This window comes from Marmota monax, unplaced genomic scaffold, assembly GCF_021218885.2.
Source record: "Marmota monax isolate L192 unplaced genomic scaffold, Marmota_monax_Labrador192_F-V1.1 WCK01_AAM20220418_F8-fsc00038, whole genome shotgun sequence".
Classification (NCBI taxonomy): Eukaryota; Metazoa; Chordata; class Mammalia; order Rodentia; family Sciuridae; genus Marmota; species Marmota monax.
In genome coordinates this window covers 10,266,345-10,294,031 of record NW_026692498.1, presented here as the reverse complement: position 1 = coordinate 10,294,031, position 27,687 = coordinate 10,266,345, and the positions used below count along the sequence as shown (strand labels likewise).

The following is a 27,687-nucleotide window of genomic DNA, read 5'->3' as shown; positions in this document are numbered from 1 at the left end:
GCGCTTAGCAACTCAGTGAGGAGCTTAAGAATTCAGTGAGACCCTGTCTCTAAAAAAAAATAGAAAAAGGGCTATATGGCACTAAAAAAAAAAAAAAAAAAGAGCGAGTGAAGCTAGAGGCTTTACTTGGTAAGAAGTAAACTGGGGTTTCAAGACTGTCGGTGCCCGCCACCCACGGAACCTGACCAATCAAAGAGGTTTTTGCAGTTTATCTTTCTGTTCTTTGTAGTAGATTTAAAAAAGAGACAATGAAAGGGACGAGGATTTCAGAGAAAACGATAATCCGCCAGCTTCGTACTCGGAGCGCCGCATTTAGATATGCAATTACAAAATCTGGGCCAGCAACCCGGCCACCCGCCCCAGCCTATCGGGAGGAGTGTGCCCGTTTGCAACTAGAGGGTGGAAGTCCAGAACCCCGGGTTCCGAGAGGCGCCCAGCGCGGACACCGCGGGGAGCTGACCCGGGAAAGGTGCAGGACGCGGCGCCTCGGGCGGGGCGGGGCGGGTTACGGTAACCCCGCGGCGCCGGCCCCGCCCTCGTGCGCAGGCGCGGAACCGTTGCCCGCCGAGCGTTTGCGGGCCGAGCGGTTTGCAGAGCCGGCCTGGGAGGGCTGCGATCGGCTGCTCCACCTGCGCCCGCCTCCCGCGGCGCCCTCGGTAGGTCAGTCAGCCGCCCTGCGGGAGCAGCAGCCCAAGGTGCAGGGCTGGGGGACGACGTGGACAGAAATGACCTTTCCTGAAGGTGGGAAGCTCTCTGCTTCGGTGCTGCGGGTCCGAGGCTTGGACGCCGAGGAGGTTCGGTGCTCGGACGGCCCCGACCCCTCGGTGGGAATAGGAAGGGGCCACACGCCCCCGGGGAAACCGAGGCCCGACGAGGGCACGCGAGCAGACCCCGAGCGCTCTTCCCGGCGGGCGACCAGACTTGAGACCGGGACTGGGGTTGTTCGGGGAAAATGAGGTCCACTGCAGCTGGTGTGGCTGGGGCGCAGGCTTGGGTCCCGAACCCCCGACATGGGGCCGTCAGATACCCCAGGCCCGGGCCAGCGGGGGAGCGGGGAATTCTGAAGGTCAGGGGTCGCCTTGGGCTTTAGGTACAAAGGTCAGACCGAGTCCCCCCTCGGCGCCACCGTCTCAGGAGGTTGCCTCCCGAAGTGAAAACTTGGACTTGGCCTCTCCGCGGTCTCCAGCGGAGATCTTGCCCGTGCAGTTTTAGAACTTGGACCTGTCGGAATGACGCTTGCCTCTTCCTGACGCCTAGGCTCGGTCAAGATGAATCCCGTCGTCTTGGTCCACGGTGGCGGAGCCAGCAGCATCTCCCAGGACCGGAAAGAGCGAGTGCGCCAGGGCGTCTCGAAAGCAGCGACTGGGGGCTACAACGTCCTCAAGGAGGGAGGGAGCGCAGTCGATGCTGTGGAAGAAGCAGTGACCATCCTGGAGAACGATCCCGAGTTCAACGCAGGTAAATTGCGCCTCAGCTAGTGGACAATACGCCAGTCAGATCGAGCTCCTACCCCAAACATACTTGAAGAGTCTAAGGTTTTGTTTTGGGGGGTTTTTGTTTGGTATGGCGGCTTGAACCCAGGGGCGCTTTACCACTGAGCTACATCCCCAGCCCCTTTTACTTTTTATTTTGAGACATGGTCTGACAAAGTTGCTGAGGCTGAGGCTGTCCTTGAACTTGGGCTTCCACCGCCTCAACCTCCCCATTCACAAGGATTACAGGCAGGCGCATCGGTGCCCAGTTCTAATTGGCTTCATAATGAAATAATATGGTAAGGGGAAAAGCAGTATTTTTCTTTTTACCTGTTGATCAACTTGTTTTGGGAGGGGTCGGAAATTTTAAATCCACTAATTCACCCTTTATTTAACCAGTTTCTGAGAATTCATATACCAAAAGGCCTTTTATTACGTTGGAGGGGGGGGGGCCTTGAGGGAACAAACTTTACATATCATAAACTGTACCCTTTTCAAGTTTTGAAAAAAAGTATACACCTGTATGACCACTGCCACACCCAAGATTTAAAACATTTCTATCCCCATCTGTGCTATTATAACAGAATAAGAAATGTGTATTTAGTCTCTCTCCACCCTTTCAGGAACACAGCACTTGAAACCCTTGTAATTCCATGAGAGTGCTGGGAGATTTGTACAGGGGAATGAATCAGGGACACTCCACTGAGCCATATCCCCACCCCTATTTTGTATTTAAAGACAGGGTCTCCCTGAGTTGCTTAGTGCCTCACCCATTGCTGAGGCTGGCTTTTTCCTGCCTGAGCCTATCAAGCCACTGGGACTACAGGTGTGCGCCACCATGTACCAAAGATTGAACCCAGGGGCACTTAACCATTGAGCCACATCCCCAGCCCATTTATATATTTATTTATTTATTTTAGATAGGGCCTCACTAAGTTGTTTGGGGCCTCATTATGTTGCTAATTGCTAAAGCTGGCTTTGAACTTGCAGTCCTCCTGCCTCAGCCTCCCAAGCCACTGAGATTACAGGCATGTGCCGCCATGCCCAGAGCTAGGAGAATCTTTTATTCTAATATTTGATCTTTGACCCCAGCTACTAACACAAAGTACCTATCTCTTGTAATTTCCTGGGTGATAGGAACAGCTTTTGTCCTAATGAGGTGACTTTGGGGGGGTTCTGAATAGAGGCTGGTCAGTATACAAACCAAGCCATAATTAGGTTGAATTTTGCAGCCCTCCACCCCCATTCCCTTGGAAAGGGAGAGGAGCCAGAGACAGTTTATAATCCATCTTGACTACATGATGAAGCCTTCCATAAAAATCCCAGAACTGCAGGTTTGGGGAAACTTTCTAGTTAGTGAACACACCCATGTACCAGGAGGGTAGTAAACACCAACTCCACAGGGTCAGAAGCCCCTGTGCCCAGGAGCCTTTCCAGACTTGACCCTGTGTATTTTTGTTACTAGGATTTTAGGACAAAGGCCCTGCTCCAGGGGTCCCTGTAGGTTCTGCCACTCATCCCAAGATGCCAATATAAGAGATGGTCAGAGGCAAAGGAAGGAAAGAAATTTTATCAGTGTAGATATACTAGGAAGACAAGGGACTAAAAAACTAAATAAGAAGAAAATGTCTTCAACCTGTTGGGGGGTTGCGGTACTGACATGAATTTAGGTTTAAATGGAGAAAGATGTGGAGGGGGCAAGAGGTGTGCATAATTAAGCATCTTGGTCAAACTGCTCTCTGGTTGATAGTTATCTCAGTTGTGGTTCTTCTGGGTGGCTCCATAGAAGTTATCCTATGAAGGGACAATCCCATTCCCACCATAGGGTAATATATCTGTGAGGTGAGGCTCCCCTGATCCTGGAATCCAAGGTAACTGAAGATTTAGAGCAATGACTGGAGACTTCTAGGCACTGCTGCAACTGGTCTGGGATAGGATATTGTAAAAAGCTGTTATTTGAATCTTGAAAATATTTTAGTTACTCTCCTCTTGATGCCTCCTACTTGAAGGGGGATAAAGAGGCTAGGTAAATTCAAGGCTAATCAACTTTTTATCACCAGTTTTCAGACATATACTCCTTAAATGCCTATGTGCAGAGTTGAGCAGGAATTTTATACAAAGTTCAAGGTGATAAAGGAGACAGTACAGAATGAAGGAGAGATGCTAAGCTTTATTTGCTTTTAGTTATTCAGTGGGTATCTACAGGCTGAAGAGAAGAGTCAGTGCTTTTAGCAAAAGTAACCACTAAATCCTTGTTACATTTTTCATCTGGCTGTTCATCTGTGTCCCTTATCCTATTCTTTACTCACATTCTAAACCAGTAAACATAAGTATTCCCCTGAGTCTAATGAGCTGTCCTAGGGAACTAATGAAACTGAAGAAGGAGGTTGCTGGGCTTGGTGGCACACGCCTGTAATCCCAGCAACTCAGGAAGCTGAGACAGGAGGATCACAAGTTCAAAGCCACCTCTTCAAAAGCGAGGCCCTAAACAACTCCGTGAGACCTGTCTCTAAATAAAATACAAAATATCGCTAGGGATGTGGCTCAGTGGTGCCCCTGAGTTCAATCCCCGGAACTCCCCCCAAAAAATGGAGGGAGTTGCAGAAACCCATCAAAACCTTCCATTTATAGCCAAGTGAGGCAGAAGTTTTGGGTAATCTACCTGTAATTGGCTTCTGAAGTAGGAAGCAGTATAACCTGTGGGATCTGATTCTAGCTCTGTGTAGATGGTGTCAGAAGTAAATTGAATTATAGGACATCAACTGCAGATGAATTGATGTGCCAGGGAAAGAAACCCACACGTCTGATGTCAGAAGTGAGGTATTGAGAGCTAAGGAACCCTAAAATTCCTTCACACCATTTTGCAGTTATTCCCTTCTTCATCCCTAGCAGCAGTCCAGATGCACTTCTGTCACCATAGATTAGCTTGCATTTCCTAAAATTGCGTATAAATGCAATCATACAGAGTATGATGCTTTTGTGTTTGGCTTCTTTGACTCAAATCTGTTCATTTTTTAGAATAATAATCATCATAGCTAATATATGATGTACTATATACCATAGTCTAAGAAATTTGCACAATTAGCTCATTAAATGTGGACTGTAGTCTGGTGAACAAGGTATAATTATTATGCCCATTTCTCAGTTGAGAACACTAAGGCACAAAAAAATTGACTAACTTGCTGCAAGACATTTGCTTCCTCTTTATTCTAAAAGAGAAACCTAAGATCTCATGATTAAAATACTTCTTGGAATTACACCACCCACCCAACATCGGTCATCAAATATTGACTGAGTATTTGTGCTATCTCCTTGACTCTGCTGATCACTCACCACCAACACTTAAAAACCTTTCGCAAGTCTGCCTGACCACAGAATGAGACGTGACAGTGCACTTTTATGGCTGTTTGTTGAACCAGAGTTTACCAGCTAGGGACCAAGCAGCCAGCATGGGAAGCAGACCTGTAAACCAAATGCCTCTCAGCAGTCAGGACCCGCTGGCTGACAAACCCCCACTTGTTTGCAGAGGACCTTGATTTGAAGCAGATTCTGGTCCCCACCGTCTATTAGCTAACAGGATCCCTCATCCTCATTCGTGGGGAAGTTCGGATTAGGAAACTGAGCAGCCAGCTCTCCTTTCTTGGCTACCTTCTGGTTATCTTCCTCTAATGTCCAGATGTCTGCTGTTCAGCCCTTTGAGGGAGATGAGTAGAGCTTTAAAAAAGGAAATGAAAGATTTGGGGGAATAGATGGGCTCTAACAGTATGCTGTCTATCTTGGCTGTTTTTCCATTTGCTTTTACAAACAGATTCAAGCAGCCTCTACCATCATCGCCTGGAGTATCTATTTGGGAACTTCATACAAAAAGCTGACTCTCAGCAGTTATTGGGTTCTGTGATGATAACTAGCACTCACGACAACTTATCTGAGTGTCAGTGAAAATGCTGTGTTTCCATTCCTGTTTTAATATGGATTTTACTTTCTGTTTACTGCTTGTTCCAGTATTTGAAGTCATTTATTTGATACTAATGGAATAAAAATTGAACTTTGAGATTTGACTGCCAGAATTTCTTTTTTTTTTTTTCCATTTTCCTTTTTTTCAGGCTGGGGTATCACTATGTTGCCCAGATTGACCTCAAAATCCTGAGCTCAAGTGATCTTCCCACCTCAGCCTCCTGAGTCACTGGGACTAAAGGCACCACCACACCCATCTTAGAAATATTGTTTAAAGTCTTACTTAGATTTTCAGCCTTTACATTTCCTGGAATAGAGCAACGTTCACACAGCACTTTAGATTATTATTTATTCTCTCTATTGTTAAGGTTTTTTAATTTCCTTTAGTGGTAGATGGACACAATGACTTTATTTTTTTTAATATTTTTTTTTATTTTTTAGTTGTACCACGGACGCAATATCCTTATTTTATTTTTATGTGGTGCTGAGGATCGAACGCAGAGCCCTGCATGTGCTAGGCGAGGGCTCTACCGCTGAGCCACAACCCCAGCCCATGACTTTATTTTTATGTATTTATTTTTATGTGGTGCTGAGGAGCAAACCCAGTGCCTCACACTTGCTAGGCAAGTGCTTTACCACTGAGCTACAGTCCCAGCCCCTCTGTAAATTCAGTTTTACAAGTTGTCAAAGAGTCTTTGAGGTAACAGGATTGTTTTTATAATTGTAAATTCCTCATAGCTGTCTATAATTCTTTATAGCATTTTTAACTCCTTTACATCTAAATGGCAAAAGTCTGTTGTGGAGTCTAGGAATTGTTTGTGGTTTGTTTGTTTCTTTGTTTTGAAGTCTCCCGTGTGATTCTAAGATGCAACCAGGTTTAGGATCCACTAGCCTAGTACTATACAATTTTAATGATTGGGTTTTTTTATATAATTTACATTACAATAAAATTCCCTTTTTAGCGTGTAGGTCGATGACTGTGATAAATATATATGGAGGTGTAGCCCCTGCTACAATTAAAAAATAAAATGGTTCTCTCCCTCTCCACATCCTTTGGGTCCACACCTCCATCCACTTCTGGCCCTTGGCAACAACTAATCTGTTTTCTATCCCTATAGTTTTGTCTTTTCCAGAATGTCATACATGGATTCATGCAGTCTGTAGCCTTTGGAGTCTGAATTGTCACCCAACAGTGCATGAGAATGTACACATAGATCTGGATATCCTCCCAAGTGTGTCCTTGGAGAAGCGTTCTGTTGTATAGGTATCCCACTCATTTAGCCGCTTACCAGCTGGGGGACTTGTTCCACTTGGGATCGTTATAAATAAAATCACCATGAAAATTTGTACACAGGTTTTTGGGTAAACACAAAACCTAGGTATTTTGTGTGAATACCTAGGAGTGTATGGCAAGTATGTATTTAACTTTATTAGAAACTGCCAGACTTTTCCAATGAGACTGCCATTTTCCATTCCCACCAGCAATAGATGAAAGTTCCAGTTGCTCAGAATCTTCACCAGCTCTGGGTTTCAACAGTATTTTTTAAAGTTTAGCCATCTTTATAGGGGCATGGAGGAATCTCATTGTGGTGGTAATTAGCATTCCCCAAAATAGCAGATGATATTGAACATCTTTTCCTGTGTTTTTTTTTTCCCCAACCACATTTCTTCTTTCATGAAGTCTCTATTCAAATCCTTTGTCAATTTTATTTTTTTCCTTATTATTGAGTTTTAAATGTTCTTTATATAATTTGGTGTAAACCTTAGACAGGTGATCTCTAGATATTTTCACCTAGTCTGTGGCTTATCATTTCTGTCTGTTAACAGTGTCTTTGAAAATGCAGAAGTTCTCAACTTCATAGAAGTCCAATTTATTCATTTTTATTGTTAATGGATCATGCTCTTCATGTCGTAGCATAAATATTTACCTAACCCAGGGTTACAAACATTTTCTCTAATGTAGTCTTCTAGAAATTTTAAGTCTCAATCTGTTTGGGATACATTTTTGTTTATGGTACAAGGTATATATCAATGTTCTTTTTTTGCATAATTATTCAAGCATCAATTGTTGAAAAGGCCTATAGGAAGAATAAATTGGTTTTCTTCTCTTCACTCACAAAATACTCCTGGTAGCCTGATAGATGGAAGTTTTTTTGTTTTTATTTTTGTTTTTGTTTTTTCATACCAACTAATTCTCTAATAATTCTCCGGAAACCAACTGGGTGTCCTTCAGTTCAATTATGAGTCTAAGTAGACCCCACAGATTAAGGACTCACTTTCACAAGACGTCCCTCTATTTCAGATGCCAGTCACAATTAGTGGGTCCCAGGTTGCTCACTTCTGTCTAATTTGGCTACATATCAGGGGCTCCCTGTTCCCCTCCTCAGGCTCCGTATATTTCTAGGAAGGCTTACAAAATCCAGGGAAACACTTGTACTTGCTTATTTATTATAAGGAAGATGATAAATGATACAAATCATAAGCCAGATGACATGGTAATGTCTAATCCTTTCTGACTTTATCTACCAGGAGTAGAGTCAGGTCACTCAGGTTAAGGGCTTAGTTCCACAAGCTGTCTCCCATTTACCTTTCAGGACAAGTCACAAAACTCACTCATTCACTGGCTTATTATATTAATATGATAAAGGATGCACCTGAAGAAATGTACGGGTCAAGGTTGTAGGAAGGGTGCAGAGTTTCCATGCCCTCTTTAAGCTTGCTGCCCTCCTGGCACCTCCATGAGTTCAGCAACCCCAGACCTCTCCAAACCCATCCTTAGGAGTTTTTATGGAGGCTTCATTTTATAGGTGTGATTGATTGCTTAAACCACAGCCATTGGTTATGAACTCAACTTTTAGTCTGTCCCTCACCCCGGAGGTTAGGGCAGTAGTTGACCCTTTAACCACATGGTTAGTTCCTCTGGCAGCCAGCCCCCTATCCTGACACTATCTGGGAGCCCCTAGCCACCAGCCATCTCCTCAGCACACAAAAACACAATTACTGCTCTCTGCCTTCCAAGAATATTAGCATCTGTGTGCCAGGAAACTGGGATGGTTAACCAAATGCTTATCACTATCTCCATCCTCCCTAACCTCTGGAAGTCACTCATCTGTTTCCCGTCTTTATAATTTCATTACTTTCAGAATGCACAGTAAAGGGAATCATGTGACTTTTTGGAAATTTTCCCCCTACTCAACAAAACGCCCTGGATCCATCTAACATGTTACCCATGTCAAGTTTATTCCTTTATAGTGCTAAGTAGCATTGTCTGGTACAGATGTACTGCAGTTTATTTAAACATTCACCTGGTAAAGGATATTTTAGTTGTCTCCAGTTTGGGGGACTTTACTGGGCTATGCCAGTAAAGCTGCTGAGAAGGTATGTGAACAGACTTTAGTGTGAAAATGAGTTTCTGTACCTCCAGGATAAATGCCCAGGAATAGCGTTGCCAGGACATAAAGTTGGGTAAAAATTTTATCCACTCTGCCTACGTCTGTCTTTTAATTAATCCATCTAGAATATTTGCATTTTATGTAATTACTGATATGTGACGACTTAAATCTCCTATCACATTTTAGTGTTGTTTGCTCTGTTTTTTAGTTTTCTCTTCTGGCCTGCCTTTGAGTTACTTGAATGTTTTTTTAGAATCCCATTTTGTTTTACGTGTAGTGTTTTTGAGTGTCTCTCTTGGATTTCTTAGGTATTTGCTCTGGATATTTTTATATATACACCTGCCACAGTGCAGTGGCGGTGGCCTCCTTGACACAGGAAGGAGGGAGACTTCATTACTGCTGGGTTATGGTGGGAGGACAGGCTTCTCCCAAGACGGCTGCAACTCTGCCCTGCCTCAGAGAGTGAGAACTACGAATTTTTGTATATTGATTTTTTATTTAGTCCATTTGGGCTTCTATTACAAAATACCACAGAGTGGATGTCTTATGGAAATCAGAAATATCTTACAGTTTCTGGTAGCTGAGAAGTTCAAGAGCAAAATGCCAGCAGATGAGGTGTCTGGGGAGGGCCTGCCTCCTCATAGACAGGTGTCTTCTCATTCCAACCTCACATGTTGGAAGAGCCCCCTTTATAAGGGCACAGATTCCATTCGTGAGGGCTTCACCCTCATGAAATAATTACCTTCCAAGGACTCACCTCCTAATACCATCACCTTAGAGGTAAAGGTTTCAACATTTGCGTATAGGGCCACATAAATGTTCAGATAATAGCAACTTTGAATTCTGTGACTTGGTAAATTTATTTACACTAGTAGCATTAGGAGATTCTGTGAATTGTTCACAGTTATGTCATCTACAGTTTTTGTGTCTTCCTTTCCAATCTTTATGCCTTTTATTTCTTTTTTTTTTGAGGGGTGGGGGGTCTTATTCCATTAGTAAACCCATTCAGTATCATGTTCAATAGAGCTAATAAAGGCAGTGGGGGGGAAAGCACCCAGTCTCTGACCATTAAATGTGTGTAGTTACAGGATTTTATAGATATCCAAGTTGAAGCAGCTCTCTTACTAGTTTGCTAAGGTTTTTTTCATCATGTATGCATGTCACATCTTGTCATATGAGTTTTCTTTATCTATTGAGATATGTTTTTGCTTTTGTCTTATTTGGTGACTACGGATTGATTGATTTTTTTAATGTTAAACCAGACTTGCATACACCTGAGATTAACACCACTTTGTCATGATGTAGAATCTTTTTCTTTATATTGCTACATTTGATTTTTAAAATATTTTTAGTCGTCAATGGGACTGCATTTTATTGATTGATATGTGGTGCTGAGAGTTGAACCCAGTGCCTCACACATGCTAGGTAAGTGCTCTACACTGACCACAACTCCAGCCCCACTGCATTTGATTTTTTAGCATTTTTCTTTTCTTTTTTTTAGCTTGTGTCTTATAATATTAGGTAAAATATTCTTCAGATTTCCATGCTTTTAACCTACTTGTGTCTTTATATTTAAAGTAGGTTTCTACAGAAAGCATATCTTTTTATACAATTTGATAATAGGCATATTATAAATAGCAGGGCATATCATTCTATGCCCAAAGGACAACTTGTGCTGCTTTGGTAATTATTATAACTAATTTTAAGAAATTAATCTTGCTTATATTATCAGTCTTGCAAAATTTTCTAGTGTAATAGTCTCCTGTAACCCTAAAATAATTGCCTCTGTAAAGGTGGGTTTCATGTAACAACCCGTGAAGGCTCTAGGAGTGGTGGAAAGATGGGAGCTGCCTCAGCAGAAGGAAACAGACCTGGATCTAATGGACATTCAACATGGGGAAAGTTGCTTTGCCGGTTTCCTCACCTGTTCAGTTTGCACACAATCGAAGCAGCCAGTGTTCTTGCCTTCCCACAAGGCCAAGCCAGGGGCTCTTCTGACTGAGGGCTTAAGGTGCCTTTCTGCCTCACTGAAGCCTGCAAGGATGGCCCGGGTGTGTGTTCTTCCCTCATTTTACAAATGAGAAGATGGAGGAACAACAGGGTTAAGAGATTTGCGGGCACCCTGCAGGCAGCGGGAGTTGGAGAAAGGGAGATTGTGATGAGGGCTGAGGTGTGTGCATGGAAGCCCCGAACTTGAGTGAAGTGGATCCAGAGAGGAGCTGGAGTGGACCAGGAGGTCAGAGGCCAGATCAGGTATGGCTTCACACTCTATTTTGTAGGTTGTAGGATGCTGCCCTAGTCCATTTCTTATGGCTATAACAAAAGATCTGAGGTAGAGCTGGGGGTGTAGCTCGGTGGACAGGGAGGGCACTGGCCTGGTGTGCACAGGGCTCTGGGTTTGAATCCAGACACCACAAAGGAAAGGGAGGGAGGAAGGGGAGGGGAGGAAAAGTGGGGTAGTTAGCTCACAGTTCTGGGACTCAGGAGCTTGGTAACCACCATCTGCCCAGGGCTAGTGGGGGCCTCATGGCAGATGGCATCACATAGCTCTGGAGAGCAAGTAAGGAACCAGGGAGGGACAGGAATACTGGTTTATTAAAAAAAAAAAAAAATCAAAAAACACTGTGTCCTAGTGTGATGGCACACTCCAGTAATTCCAGTCACTCAGGGCCAGGAGGATTGCAAGTTCAATGCCAGACTGGATCACTTAGTGAGTTCCTATCTGAAAAATCAAATAAAAAGTAAAAAGGGCTCAGGACAGATTTCAGGGTTCAATCCCCAATACCAAAAAAAAAAAAAAAAATCCCCTTCCTCTGGCAGTGGAATAGAGATGGATTGAAGTGGATAAATTACAGGAAAACCTGGATTCTTCTCTAAATTCTTAATTTTTGCTTTTCAACTTGGTTGTAGGTTGTGGGTCTGTCTTGAACACAGAAGGTGACGTTGAAATGGATGCCAGTATCATGGACGGCAAAGACCTGTCCACAGGAGCAGTGTCTGCAGTGCGCAATATAGCAAATCCCGTCAAACTTGCGCGGCTTGTTATGGAAAAGGTACATATGCTTGGAGCGCCGTGTTCCCGCGGAGTGTCTACCCCAGGGCCTCAGTGACAAACAGAGGCCTGACTGAGGGGAAGTACTTGAGATCACTGTTCTAAAAATATGTACAGAAACAGAAACAGCAGCATCTGAGCTCTCAAATCGGCCACAATTCCAACTTTTCTGGGTGAAGTCACCTGACTAGTAATCACTTGACCAGTGATGAATTTGTCATCTTTCTGTATCTTTTTTTTTTTCTTTTTCGTACCGAGGATTGAACCCAGGGGTGCTTACCCACCAAGCCACCATCTCCAGCCCTTTGGGGTTTTTACTTAGAGACAGGGTCTTGCTCTCTTGCCTAGGGCCTCACTAAGTTGCTGAGGCTGGCTTGAACTTGCGATCCTCCTGCCTCAGCCTCCAAGCCACTGAGATTACAGGCATGCACCCCTGTGACTGGCTCTTCCTGTATTTTCTTCAGGCCTCTTTCAACACCTATAACTCAGCACACACAAATTGAGAAGACCAGCTATTTAGGAGCATGTGTTAAATACAAATATGTTAAGTTTTCTAAATTTAAGATCATATGTAACTATGATTTTCTGCATTCAGAAAAGCCAGTCAATGAAATTTGCATTTTGAGCCTTTGTACCCAAAGAGAAACAATTATTTCCACACATTTGGTACAGGTAAGAAGATTAGCGGGGCTGGGGATGTGGTTCAAGCGGTAGCGCGCTCGCCTGGCATGCATGCGGCCCGGGTTCGATCCTCAGCACCACACACAAAGATGTTGTGTCCACCAATAACTAAAAAATAAATATTAAAAAATTTTCTCTCTCTCTCTCTTTAAAAAAAAAGAATATTGGAGATTTTCCAAAAATTAACTATTTTTCCTTTTCTTGCTGGCTCAGACACCTCATTGCTTTCTGACGGGTGAAGGTGCGGGCAAATTTGCAGCAGAGATGGGGATTCCAGAGGTTGCCATGGAAGAACTGATAACAGAGAGAAGCAAGAAGCAACTGGAAAAAGAGAAGCATGGGAACGGAGCCGAGAGATCAGACTATCCAAAGTAAGTCTCACCTGCCGCCCATCCTTCTGGGAGTTATTAAAGTATGAAAGTTTGGCCAACATACAACTATCTACATTTCTTAAATGACTCAAACCAAATACCAGAAAAGCTACTCTTGTTATTCTCAAATTTAACCTCGCTTATTACTCCTATGAGCCAGGCGAGCAGAGTTCCTTTCCTGGCATGATTTAGGAGAGAATGATTTGCATTAGGGTGTCATTTACACAGATGCTTCTCCCTTCCCTGACTGGGTACCAGGGGTCGAACCTAGGAGCGCTTACTCTCTGAGCCACATCCCCAGCCCTATTTTGTATTTTATTTTGAGACAGGGTCTCACTGAGCTGCTTAGCTCCTCACCTTTGCTGAGGCTGGCTTTGAACTCGGGATCCTCCTCTCTCAGCCTCCTGAGCTGCTGAGATTACAGGCATGTGCCACCGTGCCCTGCAAAAATCCTCTTATTTAAAGCAATTTTGAAAATAAAACATGAAGATGGCATGGGAAGTCATAATGGAACTCACTTTAGTGACTCTGCCTAGTTCTTACTGGGAACCACCTAGGGAACTTTTTCAGAATATTCATCCTTAAGCCCCTCCCTAAAGAATCAGACTTACCAGATCTGCAGTGATGAGGCCAGGCAGGTGCCAGATGGAAAAGTGTCCCAGAGAATTCTGGTTAAGAATCCGATTTACCTGGGGGGGCTGGGGTTGTGGCTCAGCGGTAGGGCGCTCGCTTAGCATGCACAAGGCCCTGGGTTCAATCCTCAGCACCACGTAAAAATAAAAATAAACAAAATAAACGTTAAAAAAAAAAAAAAAGAATCCGATTTACCAGGCTGGCCATGTGCTGGGAACTGGTGGCAACCTCAGTAGCATGCTAGTGTGTCAGTGAGCTAGTGGAGGAAGGGGGTCGCTTGATAAATGATTCATGTTTATGTCCAAAGATGTTGCCACGTTGCATCCCAAGACTCTGGAACTCTGCATCTCCACCAGCCAGCGCTGCTCTTAGAGTAAGCAAGCAGGGCTCCTGCCTGGGGCCCAGCACTTTAGAAGGGTTTCACGCCATGAATACACCTTTGTCGCTCAGTATTGGCACCACACAACCCATAACCCTCCTCCTCCCTCCTCATCTGCTCCTGTGACTAACTCCATTCAGCTACCAGGGGAAGGCTGCGCCACCTCCCTTGCTCTGCGTCTCGGAAGCAGAGGCCGCCTGAGTCCAAATTTGTGGGTTGTGCCACTGCCAACATCAGAGATGGATACTGCTCTGGAATGTGGGAAGACTGGAACAGCAGGACTCGGGTAAGAGAAAAAGCAAATTAATGAAAAGTTAACTTGTCACAAAGTATTGATTCCCTCTAGTGCCAAGCATCCAGTATCTCGGCTCTGCTGTTTCAGCTTGAAGTTCTGAAGGTATTGAATTAGTAGCATGTGCACAGAGTTAAATTTGTGTGCATGTCTGACTAGAAGAGCAGTAGAAACATAATGAGAACCACTTACATCACTTTTAAAAATAAAAGGAAACAGGTGAAATTAATAATATATTTTATTTAACACGGTATATTATATTACCATCCAAAATATTTCCATTTCATCTGGTAATCACTATAAAAATTATGTATGAGCTATCTTACATTCTTTTTTCATACTAAATCTTTAAAATCTTACATGTGTTTTGTGCCTGTGGTGCACCTCAATGCAGCCTAGCTAGCTACATGTGGCTAGCAGTCACCAGTGGCCACCTGTAGCTGGCGGTGACCACAGTGAACAGCACAGCTCCAGAGTCAGCTGCCCAAGGGGCCAACTAAATGGACCTTGAATATAGAATATTGAGTGGTCTGTTTTATTTAATAAGAGATAATTAAAACATTTAGTTAATTTCAAAAATGTAACATTAAAATTCTTAGCTCTTAAGTGATTTTGACGTAAGACATATTCATTATTTATAACCCACATTTTTATTGTAGTATTAATAGACAATTTTTTTATATTTTACAAAAAACTGACTTGAAAATTAAGTCTTTAAATTACTTTTTATATTTTTCAACTTCTTTAAATTACCGCTTCATTTTTTTATGAAAATATATTCTAATTTTTTGTATACTTTGGATATAACTTTATTTTACTTTTTAATCCCTAGATTATTGAAATTGAGTATAAGTCAAGATTTTGATAGAAAAAGAATGAATACTAAAATGGATCTCACAACAGGAAAAAAAGTGAAAGAAAAAAAAGAAGCAAAAAAATTCTTCAAAGAAGAGTCTGCTTCCACTTTAAAAACTGGAATCCATAAAGCAAGCAATCCCCTTCCAGGATGAGCCACGTGAAGTTCACAACAGGACATTACCAATTCTTTGTTAAATGAAGATTCCGTTTCTTATCCAAATAGTGGAAATCAGTAAGAAGTTTATTCTCTTGGAATCTACAACTTGAACAGATCAAGTGAAATCCCTGAAGCTTGATATTCTTCATTGAAGAATTGAATTTCTGGCCACAAAGAATCACACACAAAAAAAGCACAGGGATTGGGAGGAAGAGGCTGAACACACAGTGGACAGTTGGTGACACCAGGAAAATATAGTGCTGGAAACGTCACCTGCTGTCCTGGAGAGGACAACACGGGTGTCCAGGATTTAGTCAAGCCTCATGGTTCAAGACACCACCAGGGTTTACTGCCGCAGTCTGGCTGGGCACACAATCACGAGCCACCACACAGCTTGTAGATTCAAACAGCAACTCTTTATTCCCGAACTCACACCAGCCGTCTACAATCACGTTCTGGGGAAATCCACGTTCTCTGCCCAAATCTACCCCCACTGGGCTTCTGTCTCCCAAAAAATACTGTCTGAATCCCGTGAGAACTCAAGGGGAACTCAGGCAGCAGGATACGCCCTATTCCCAGCAGGAATAACCTTAAACCTGGAATGCCCTAAACCCGGATCGCCCTGGTCCTTGAGCAAGGTCACCTTAGATGCAATGTCACTGCAAAATGTCCTATTTCCACGAGTCCTTCCACTAAGCAACATGGGGTTCGCTGGCAAGGAAATTGTCATACCTACTTGGCTAATGGCTCCCAGCAGTTTACAACACAACAGAAATGTTCTTGGTTTAGTAAAAATGATTTCAAAATTTGGCAAAATGCCAAACATGATTTGAAGACAGAAAATAGTGAAACACCGTGCTCAGTGTGTAGAATGGGGAATTCAAACACGTTAATTCAATGGGCAATAAAGACATTAAATCTTTTTTTTTTTTTTTGAGACAGAGTTTCACTGTCCCAGGCTGGCCTCAAACTCCTGATCCTCCTGCCTCAGCCTCCCATGTAGCTGGGATTACAGGCAGGCGAACTGGGGAGTGGTTTGTTGGTTGGCTGGTTTAGTGGTAGTTTTTTCGTTTTGTTTTTGGAGGTGTTTTGTTTTTGCAGTGCTAAGGTTGGAACCCAGGACCTTACACATACTAGACAAACACTCTACCACTGAACCCAGCTAAAATGTGTTAATCTAGAACGTACCGTGGTCAGAAGACGTGCTGGACAACTGACATCTACCGGAGGCTCATCGCACTACTTGAAGAAGGGAAACAAGTCTAAAGCAATCTGTGTTTCACTGGCTTTACATCAGCTTCTTAAAATATGGTTTTAAATTAAATGAAGAAGTAGGTGGGGAAACTTTGCTGTAGGCGTTAAGTTGAAAGACTGTTGAAGGCGGCAAGCCTGTGGTAATGGTGATGATGGATCTGACCGGGTTGGTAATGGAAGCATACAAGCAGGAAGCTTGGCCGAGAGTCCACTAGGTTCTGTGTCTGTGCGCAGCTGTGTTGGATTTGTTTCGGGGATATATGACCTCAGCTGAGCCAATGGCAGGGTGCTGTGGAACACAGAGGGATCCTCTAGATATGCCCAAAGGGGGAGCATCTTGACTGAATTCATGTCTGACCCTATAACAAAGACACGTGGTGGGGACACCTGCTGAATGCTGCTGACGTAACTCAACTGAATTTAGATGGGAAGAGCTAAGCAGAACCACAGAAGGTGTCCAAAGAGTAAGGCATGGGCCTCCGCAGAAGGTGAAGGTGATTTTTAATTTGTGCTATCTGTAAGTGCTTGAATACACTATTGGCTGTTTTTTTTTGTTGTTGTTGTTTTAATTCATACTGGAGAGTGAACCCTCGGATGCTTTACCACTGAGTTACATCCTCAGCCCTTTTTCGTTTTTTATTTTGAGACGAGTCTCACTAAGTTGCTGAGGCTGGCTTTGAGCTTGTGATCCTCTTGCGTCAGCCTCCTGAGTCACTGGGATCACAGGCGTGTAACACCACACCGGGCTTACTCTATTGTCTTCTAATAATAAGCTTTAAAAAAAAAGAAGATCTGAGTTGGCCTATTTCTCCTTTAAAAGAATTACAGATATTCTTTGCTTAATTCAAGGAAGAACTTATGTACAAAAAGTCCCCAAACCAATTTCTGCAGACACGATTTTTAATCTGTATGGTCTCATTTGAAGAGAGAGATATGAACAAAATTGAAGAAAATGCTACTATCTCTGGTTTTCTTTATAATATACCAGCATTGAAATTTAAAAGAATTTATTTGCATGGAAATAGATATCACTTAAGAGATGATGAAATGACAATAATAAATGGTTGTGATTTATACAACCAAATTAAAGTATGTAATATCTTCTGTGATAATAATTTATCATGTATAGATCCATGCGGTGTTTTTGCATGATGATGTAAAAATCAGGATTCATTTCCAAATCTAAGTATGCTTTAAGAACTACATTGGGCAATTCCATATTTATCCGAAGTAAGGCATCTCCAGATTAAAATTGCTTTAAAATGTACTAAGAATATATCGACTCCAAAAAGGTTGTCCTATTTTTCATTTTTTGTCAATAGAATTCATGATGTGTGAAAATGTTGAGTGTGAGAACATGACAAGTGACCCCTGAAACAAAGACAAGAAAAATGGATTGTTTGGAGGAAGTGCATAACCATTGTGAATCCTGCTGCCATCCCCAGCTAATCCAATGGTGCAAGTGTGCACAATATTAATTATAATAATAATTAAATTACATCATCGTTAGTAGTATGTTAACTTTCAGTTAAATGAAAATGTAGCTTTACAATACTTTTCAAGATCAGACAGCATGGAGATTCCTAAAGAAATCTAAAATAGAACCAGCATGTGACCCCACAGCCCGTCTGTGTCGTACACCCCAGGGAGATGAAATCAGCGCGTCCTAAGACTTCTGCACTCCCGCCTTCGTTGCAGCATCATTCTCAATAGCCAAGATATGGACGTGTCCGTAACGGATGAATAGATCAAGAAATTGTGGGGTGGGGGTGTGTGCGTAAGTAATGGAATATTAAAAAGAATTGGGCTGGGATGTAGCTCAGTGGCAAAGCATCTGCCCTGCATTTGCAAAGCCCTGGGTTTGACCCCCCCCAGTTCCAAAAAAGACAAAAAAAAGAACCCCACCAACAAGGGGATCCTGCTGTTTGCAACCACATGGATGGACCTTGAGGACATCAGGCTAAATGAAATCAGACAAAGAAAGAAAAACACGGCATGATCTCAGCTGTATGCGGCATCTAAAATATTTATAATAATAAGATACATAGGAAAGAATAATAATTCCTAGGGACTGGGAGAGGGTGGGATAAGGGAAGTGGGGAGAAGTGGGTCCAAGGGTACAAAGTTACAGTTACGTAGCATGGATAAGTCTAGAGACCCGACATACAACGTGCAGACGGTCATTAATGATATTATCTACTGGAAATTTGCCAAGAGTGGATCTTAGGTAACAAAAAAAGGTAACTCTGACATAATAGATAGTTATATAATTTTGATTGACTATAATAATAATTTCATTATATCAAAATATACAGTATACCTTTATTTTATGCGTATATGTTATTTTCATATATGTATGTGTGTGTGTATATATGTGTGTGTGTGTGTATGAAAATATTTTCAAGACAGTTTACCATGGTAAGAAGGTAGAGAATACTCATAAATTCTGAGTACTGACCATATATGCTGTGTGGGCCTCTGACTCCATGTATGCTCCTGCCCTGTCCCTTGCAAAGCTGGGAGCCAGCCCGCCACTGGCAATGCCTGAGAGCACCTCTTTACTTACCTACTTTTACTTTCTTTATGGCATTTTTTACCATATAAAAGATTTTTTTTTGGTAATATGTCTACCTTTTTTTATAGTTAGCAAAACTAAAACTCAGAAAGCATTTCCCACTTGAGACACACAGCCCCCTAGATTGAGGTCTTTGGCCATCCGCAAGTAGACTTTGAGGTGACGGAACCCGGGGCTCCTCCTGAGTAGATGCCCTGAAGGCAGGCAGTGTGGGGCTGTGGACCAGCCTCTCCAGGTGATCACTTAACCCCCCAGCCTGGGTCCAAGACAGAGTTTTTATTTCTCAGCCCTACCACGCTCCTCCATACACACACCAACGGCAAAACAAAAAACCCTACTCCTAATGATCTCCTACACTGCAATACATGCCTTTTCACTTGCTGAGGCCAAACGCCTTCAGACTCTTTCAAGATTTCTCTTCCTCACATCCTGTCCACCTGCAAACTCAAGTCTGCCTTCAAAATGTCCAGCCTCTCATCACCCCTTCCACCAAAACTGCCCTAACAAACCAGCGCCTCCTCACACCTCCTCCCTGTCTGTTGCTAGTCTCTACTCTCAGTCAACTACACACCAGAGTGATTATTTTAAGATAAACTTTGCAGAGGAGCACGTACACAAGCACACCAGTCTGCACCTTGATGGATTTTCATAGAATACACACACCCACATAATCAGCTGCCAGATCAGAAAACAGGATGTTGCCAGAAGCCCCACCTCCTGCCCCTTCCTGCCTTCCCCTCCCCCGGGTAGCGGCTGGCTGACTTCTAGCACAGTGGATGATGGTGTGTTGCCTGTCGTTAGCTTGGATTGAGTGGAACCGTACGGGGTCTGCCTTCCTCCCCATTGGGGTATGGTATTCCATGAGTATCCCACGGTTATCTACTCATCCTGGGGTGGGGAGGGGGATTTGTGTCTTCTGTTTGGGGTCATTACAAACAGCGATGCTGGGAACATCTTTGTGCTCTTTCTGGGTGATCATGTGTCCACGTTCTGATGGACAGATTGGCGGTGTGTAATTGCTGCGTCGTGGAGCGCCTTTATGTTCAGCCTTAGCAGATGTTGCAAAGTGAGATGTCAAAAGGGTCTGGCCAGTGTGCACCTGTGGCCTTACTGAATGAATGATGATTGGGGTTCCTGCACATTTTTTGTCAGAGCTTCATATCGTGCTTTTTAAATTTTAACGGTCCCCGTGGGTTGGTGCATTGATAAGAATGATTATTTTTAAAATTCAACTCAGATAACAACACTTCTTGGCTTAAACTCCCCTATCTCCTATCTCACACTTGCTGCTGTGACTCAGCGCCTCGGACTGACGGTATTCCAGGATGGTTTACTGTGGAATCTGGGTGGATGCACGGGTGTTAAAATACGTTTTCAACCATCTCATCAGAAAATTCATAATAGAATGTCAGGAGGGAAATCAACTTACTCGATCCTCACAACAACCCCATAAAATAGGTACCTGGCAGCTCCACCATACCTGGGAGGTGGCCACCCTGGAGCTACCAACTCGCGTCCTCCGTTTCTTTCTGTTCGTGGTGGCCGCTTCAGAATCTCTTGGGGGCAGGCAGGGATCCAAGGGAATCTCATGCACGCCCAAGTTTGAGATGCAGTCATATTTATAAATCTGTTATATTTATCCCCATTTCGTTCATGGAGACAGTGAGACACAGGGAATAAAACTTAAGCCACACAGCGAGATAATGGTAGTGCCGGACTGGATGTCCTCCTAGAGTACAGAGCTAGAGAACGTCTGGAAGTCCGCCTGCGACTGACACGTGGGGTAAGAAGCAAAGGAGAGTGTTGGCATGGAAGATGTCCCCACACTGTCAACATGTCATGTGGGAATTCAGTGGCTGTAAGCCACACTGGTGCTTGTGGGAGCGTTTCTCATCTTCAAACTGTCACTCTTTTTGTTTTTGGCAGAAACTCGGCAGGCACTGTGGGTGCCGTGGCCTTGGACTCCAAAGGAAACGTGGCTTATGCCACCTCGACAGGGGGTATCGTTAATAAGATGGTTGGCCGAGTTGGGGACTCACCATGTGTAGGTAGGTCTGAGGGACCGCTCCTGCCTCTGCCCCTTTCCCTCCCTGTCACCAGGTCCCCTTCGTTCTCTCTTCTCCGCTGTTCTCTCCTTTTCTTGTTTTATTTCCTCTTCTCAATGACAGCTTCAGAATTGGGGGCTGGAAGGGTGGTTTGGGGCACTGCTTTGAGAGGATGTTTTCATCCAGTGGGCATTCTGTTCCCTGGATTACATTTTTGGGATGCCTTGGGAAAGGAAACAGAGATGGGCAATGCATTAAATGCTTAAAATGCCCCGGGCTTTTAACCCTGTAGGCTACCTGTCTTCTCTTTAGCCCCGGTTCAGAACCTGCCGACTTGCCTGCAGAGGGTTAAGCACCCAAAACCTCTTCCCAGGCGTGGGCTCACATTAATGATATAAGAGAGCTGGGAACTTCAGTTTGCAGATATTAGAATTAAGTGGCACAAATCTGACACACTTCTACAGAAATATTACAGATTGAAGTGTTCTTCACATTAACGCTAGCGCACGTCCTCTCTTTTCCAGGACGTGTGATTGGCAGGGTCGGGGGTTTGTATATGTTTCATCCTGTGCAGATTTTCAGAGTTTTCTTGTGAGAATTCTGATTGAAGTTTCAGGAACAGCTAAATTGTTTCAACAGCTTGTACTTTGGGTGGAAAACTAACCCTGCCCTCCCTTTTTTAATGTGTTGCTTTAGTCTTTGGTAGTAATCTGTACGCTTGACAACTCTTGACATCCTTTGTACTGTCATGAACTTGGAGGAGACCCTGGAAGCCTCTTTAAAGAGAAGATGTCTAATTACTTACCCCAGAGATATGAAATAATCTTTTCTCCTTAGCAAAAAAAAAAAAAAAAAAAATCCTCCCAAAATGTCTGGTTGGTTGTGCAGTTTGCCTGCAGCTGGGTTCAGTCCAGGCTCCAGAGGCACAGCAGATCAGGTCCCAGAAACCGAATTCAAATTTGTTAGGTTGCGATGGTGACGTCTTGAGAGAGAGAGAAGGTGTCACCCAAAGTCCTTGTCTTGGTTCTGACCCCCACATGTGCTCGACCTGGACTTTCTGATGAGCATTCCCTTGGGACACCCCAGCCGGCCCCAGAGGACTCTGGGTGGACACTGGGCACACTGCAGAGTTCTCCCAGGTGTTGTCATCTTGAGAAGGGGAGGTGTCTTTGCAGTCCTGCTGCCCACGCCGGGACCACTCTTGGCACCACCCTGGTCTTTTGTGGTCTTAGAAGAAGTGAAAGTAAAGACCTGGCTGCCTCAGCCATCTGGACACCATGGGGTCAGTCCAGTTCCTCCCACAGCAAAAGCTTATAAGAAAAGCCACCTCCCTTGGCTAGAGTTTACAGTCCCTACCCTGTTCCAGCTCCCTCCAGAACTAGGGGTTACCTGCCTCTGAAAACCCTGGGGACCCGTGACATTCCACACAATGTCTCCATTCCAGAGCCCTTTCCCCCCATGCCCCATCAATAGCAAAGGCGAAAATCAATATAATGCTTCTGATAGACCAGGGGAGAGTAAAGGCTAACTGTGCCAATACCGTGGGACTCTCAGGCCAGTGGCTGTGTGTGAACAGGTTCAGGAATGGAGAGGAGACCACAAAGTCACTTCCATGTGGGGTGTGGGAAGGAGACCGGGAGGGGCAGGATCACTGAGCAGGGGATGGATATGCTTTGAGGCAAAGGAGATGCTGGCCTGGTGTAGCTGCTCTGTGAGGTCACCCCTGCCTCCCTCCCCAGGGCTCCATCCTCCTGGATTCCAGTGCATCCTGGTCCATCGTTGCTTCAGTGGCTCCTGGCCATGAACCTGGCCTTTGCCTACTCTTCAGCACTCTGAGGTTTAGCCTTACGCAGCACACGCCTAGGTGATGTGTATTTGTGCTTCCTGACCATTGCTGCTAAGTTAGAACCAATCACTTTTTTTGAGCAGGATCTGGAGGTTACGCTGACAATAACATCGGAGCCATTTCCACGACGGGGCACGGGGAGAGCATCCTGAAGGTGAATCTAGCCAGGCTTACTCTCTTCCACATGGAACAAGGTGTGTGGAACAAAGGACAAGTTCATAATTTGTGAAAACAAGTACAGGAGCTAGGTGATCAATAGATGGAGAAGTATGGGGAGCCCTCTCTTATTGGCTGCAGATGTTCTTTCAGAAAGAGTTTCCACTATTTGACTCCTCCCCACCTTCTAGTCGGATCTGGACCAGGAAGAGCACTTAGAATACTCTTTTCTCTGCATCTCAGGAGATGGGGGCTGCAGAGGCATCCAGCCTGGGTGGGATAGGGAGGGCAGCTCTGCTTAGCTGATGCAGGAGCTCTGTCTCAGCAAGAAGGTGAGGATCCTCATTTTAGGCATGCAGATAGAAATCATTAACTCACTTTGGCTTCTCATACTGCAGAGGATGTCACCATCTGATTCCTTTCAGTAACCTGTGTTGTTTCTCAACTTTCCTTTGTTCTCAGGAAAGACCGTGGAAGAGGCCGCGGACCTGTCGTTGGGTTATATGAAGTCAAAGATCAAAGGTTTGGGTGGCCTCATCTTGATCAGCAAAACAGGAGACTGGGTGGCAAAGTGGACCTCTACCTCCATGCCCTGGGCAGCCGCCAAGGACAACAAGCTGCACGTTGGCCTTGACCTTGGTGACACCACGATCACAGACCTGCCCTAAACCCCTGAAATTTGTATTCTAGGTGATAACTTGGAGGTAAAACTCATCTGCCTGCTGGGGAGATGCCACTTAATCAATTAGATTCAGAAATGGAAACATTACGCAATCTGTCCCTCATTTTGTTGCCTTGATCAATAAGTATCTGAATGTTTGGTTGAGGGTGTGGTTCCAAAGCAATAAGAGAAATACCCCTATTAATATCCAAATAAGGGGCCGGGGTTGTGGCTCAGTGGCAGAAGACTTGCCTCGCACATGTGAGGCAGTGGGTTCGATTCCCAGGACCACCTAAAAAAATAAACAAAGATATTGTGTCCATCTACTAAAAAAATATGTCCAAATAAGACCAGTGAAGATGACAGTCTCTAGCCAGCAGTCTCCATTGTGTAAGGTTAAAAAGAAGGGAGGATACCTTGGCCCAGTGCAGGGAGCCTTTTGGGATTGGGAGACTCAAAGCTTGCAGGTGAAGGACCAGAAAGGGACGAGTTCCGCGAAGGTGCCTGAGTGAGGTGGGAGAAGCTGCAGGAATGTGACAAGGACCCTTGGCGGAAGAGTGAACATTCTTGAAGGGAGGTGTTCTTCATCTGAGAGAGGGAAAACAGGTTTCCTAAGAAGGCTCAGTTCTGCAGCTGACCAACATGGACGTGTTTCCCGATGCTTGCAAAGGACCCTCTGATCACCCGTAGCTCCCCCAGCTGGAGACAAGGGACAATAATGGAAACTTGGGGTGGGGGGTGCTTTGAGTCTTAAGGGTTTTCTGGGTTCACCTAGCATTCTCCCACAAGCCAGCCCCTACCTGCCACAGACCCCCGTCCCCACCCAGGGAGTCACAGGGCTCCGCCTCTCCAACAGCGGGGAGTGGCCAATCAGTGGAGAAATGACACCATGATTTACTGAGGACACAGACGCTCTAGAGCTTTGGGGCCCCCCTGAATGTACTGAGAGGGCATTGTTCAGTGTGTTCAGCGTGATAAAGTCATTTCCTTGGTGAGGAATATCCCTGTCCATCTCACTGCACTGGAAATGGTCTTTCTCCTGTGACACATCTGCTCAGTTATTGAGTCTGCCAGGGCTTACCTTCTCTCTGGAAACTCGTTGCTTAACTCGAAATTCCATGTGCCACTAATAAAATGTGTTTTGAAAGAATAACAGTGTGGTTCGGGGTCACTGTGGACCAAGACCAGAAGCATGCAAGCTCTCCCAGGGTCTCAGTGCAGGCAGCTGACCAGACAGCGTACTTTTGAAGTGAGGATGGCTTGCGGGTGTGATGACACATCCTGTCTTCGCAGAGCGTAATCAGGAGTTTTTTGGAAGAGTCAAACTTTTTCTGAATGAATTAAAGAGAAGAAATAAAAACCACCATTTGCAAATAGCAACAGGCCATCTTCCTACAGTTTGGCAGTATTCATCCCAGAAAGACTCAGAGTTCTAGCTTCTGATCTAAGACCCTCCCTAGGCTCCCATCAGCTGCTCTGAACTAAAGACAAAGAGACCAACTGCATCTGGAGTCGAAAATGAGCTTGAAGTCTGTTTCCACCCACTACCTGGGTGATCCTGGGCACGTCAACTTCCAGGAATTTTTCACCTATAAAATGTTACCATGAAGATCAAATTAAAGAAAAACTGCTTGGTATTCTATCTTAAGGATCCTATGGGCAAATATGTAGAAACTACGCTCTGCCCAGGAAGAAGGTTGTATGTTCATAGACCTAAAAAACACCTTTAGAAGTATTGTGTTAGAAGGAGAATTCGTTTTCTAGGGCTGCCGCAAGAAATGTCCATCGACTGGCTTAACCAACAGGAAAGAATTTTCTCAGTTCTAGACGTTAGAAGTCCAGGATCAAGGTATCAGCAGATTTGGTTTCTCTCCTTGACTGGGAGATGCCTGTCTTCTCCCTGTGTCCTCACATGGCCTTTTCTCTGGGCATGCACAGGCCTCTTCTTGCAAGGACACCAGTCAGATTAGGTACCATCCCATCAGTCTCATTGAAAGGCCCCATCTCCAAATACAGTCCTTTTCTGAGGTCATGGGGATTAGAGCTTCAACATGTGACTTGGGAAGATGACGGAATGCAGCCCGTGACAGCCCGCAACGCAGGATCGTGTTCAGGATTAGAAAGGCAAGAGACCCTTTGGAGAAGAAAATAATCACTAAGTACCTAAGAAAAAGGGGGAGAGGGATAGGAAGGCCACAGTGAAAGAGCTGTCAGAGCTTATCTGTCATTTCTCCCATTCACAAGGGAGGGGACCCTAGTTAAACACTGCCACGGGCTGGGCTTGTGGCCACTTGACCTCTTCAGGCAGTTGCCATACAGAATCATCCGCCCATTCTCAGCCACAGTGTATCTTTTTGCCCTCAGACCTTGGTTTGGCAAAAAAACACTAGCCTGGAAATTCTGTAAGGGGAGACCACAAATGGTTGTGACTTTTGCCCCACGCCACCAGTGGCCTGCTCCATAACTGTCAAGCAAACAAACGATCAAGATATTATCTGCACCCGAATGACGGTCCCTTTAATCCCTCTGTGCCACAAGAGGGCAGCAAACTACAACATGTCCACAAGGGTCAGAGGCCCAAAGAGGAGGTAATTTATCTTATTCTGGAGCAGAACCGCCTCTGGGGAAAATGTGGAACCAACAGAGGGTCCATGTTCCCAGCCCTCCTTTTCATCCAAATACTTTATTTTTTAAAGCAGAACTATCAAAACAAACGCAAATGCCCCAGGGAGCCATCCAGATCAACACTTAAACCTCCTCTGCTGGGGGTGGGGGCTGCGGCAGGATGCCCCAATTCACAGTGAGCAAAGTCGGGCTGCCCAGCCCTGGCCTTGGTTACTCCTTCCAGCCAGGAGGACATAAATTGCCACTTGGCCTCTGCCCGCCAAGTGGTGAGACAATAGGAGCACAAGAGGGTCCCACAACCAAGGTCAAGTGACCACCCCAACAGGAGGTGCTGGGCCAGACACCTGCCGAGCTGCAGAGGAAAGTCCTGGGAGAGGAGGAGCCTCAGCCTTGTAGCTATTGCTCAATAAACGCTTTTTCTAAGTGCATTCTTTCTTGACTTGTCCTTCTAGCATCGAGATATAAACTGAGGGCAAAGGAAGGTGGAGCAGGTGTACTTCATGTCCCTGTCATCAGAAATGGAGGGTGTGGGGAAGAAAGGCCAGGGTGCTCCTTCCCCCAGCCCCACACCTTCCCCACTGGAGGCCTCCCATCAGCCTTCACCTTGGCACAAAACCCCCACTGAATTTGGATTCTGCAGCTGTTTAGAGGAACAGGGAGTGTCCCCGAGAGGGTGTCCAGCTGCGAGAAGTAGGGGTGTCCTCTCTCCTCTCCACAGAATTGGAGGCACGACCCAGAAAGGAATGAGCCAAACCGAAAGATACAGGCAATACCAGGTCAAGAATGGGGTTGGGAGGAAATCTGGGCCTGGAACGTGGGTGCGGTCGGGTGGGAGTGGGTGTGGTCTGGGTGCCATTAGTGGTTCCATCCAGAGCATAAATACCATTCCGTGGGAAAGCAGCCTCCTTACCTTACCCTGCCCCACACCAGACCCCAGAAGGAGCCGAGCCATAGTTGTAGATAGCACATCTTAGAAATGTGCAGTGGAGGCTCCGGAATTATCCTGCCCTTTAAAAGATAAGAAAATAAGGCCCCAAGAGACTGGATCCCCCACCCAGGGCACTCTTTCTACTCTTGTTAATCCAAGGTTATCGGCCACCCTAAATCCCGGGGCTCCTACCTACACGTGACCATCCTCATCACGCCAGCCATGACAGCCAGCATCCTCCTAGTTCTGGGGAAGCCCGAGAGTGCTCCAGCTGGGAAGCAGGGAAGAGCAGCACATCCTCAGCTTCCCCCAGGCCACCATTAAAATGAAGTTGGGTTTCAGTGCCATCAGCCAGA

At 44.9% G+C, this 27,687-nt stretch overlaps 1 protein-coding gene across 4 annotated transcripts; it reads left to right on the top strand.

Annotated features, from left to right (window-relative positions):
- Window positions 1-550: 550 nt before the first annotated feature.
- On the top strand, window positions 551-24,931 carry Asrgl1 (asparaginase and isoaspartyl peptidase 1). 4 transcript variants are annotated; one of them, XM_046445548.2, is made up of 7 exons: window positions 551-656; window positions 1,258-1,458; window positions 11,729-11,871; window positions 12,765-12,922; window positions 20,997-21,118; window positions 23,045-23,155; window positions 23,580-24,931. In XM_046445548.2, the coding sequence occupies exons 2-7, from the start codon at window positions 1,269-1,271 to the stop codon at window positions 23,783-23,785; spliced, it is 930 nt and encodes a 309-aa protein (XP_046301504.1). In that variant the 5' UTR covers window positions 551-656; window positions 1,258-1,268; the 3' UTR covers window positions 23,786-24,931. The 4 variants fall into 4 exon arrangements, with proteins under 4 accessions (XP_046301504.1, XP_046301505.1, XP_046301503.1 ...); XM_046445549.2 differs by having other exon boundaries at window positions 558-660; XM_046445547.2 differs by having other exon boundaries at window positions 592-741.
- The last annotated feature ends 2,756 nt before the right edge of the window (window positions 24,932-27,687 follow it).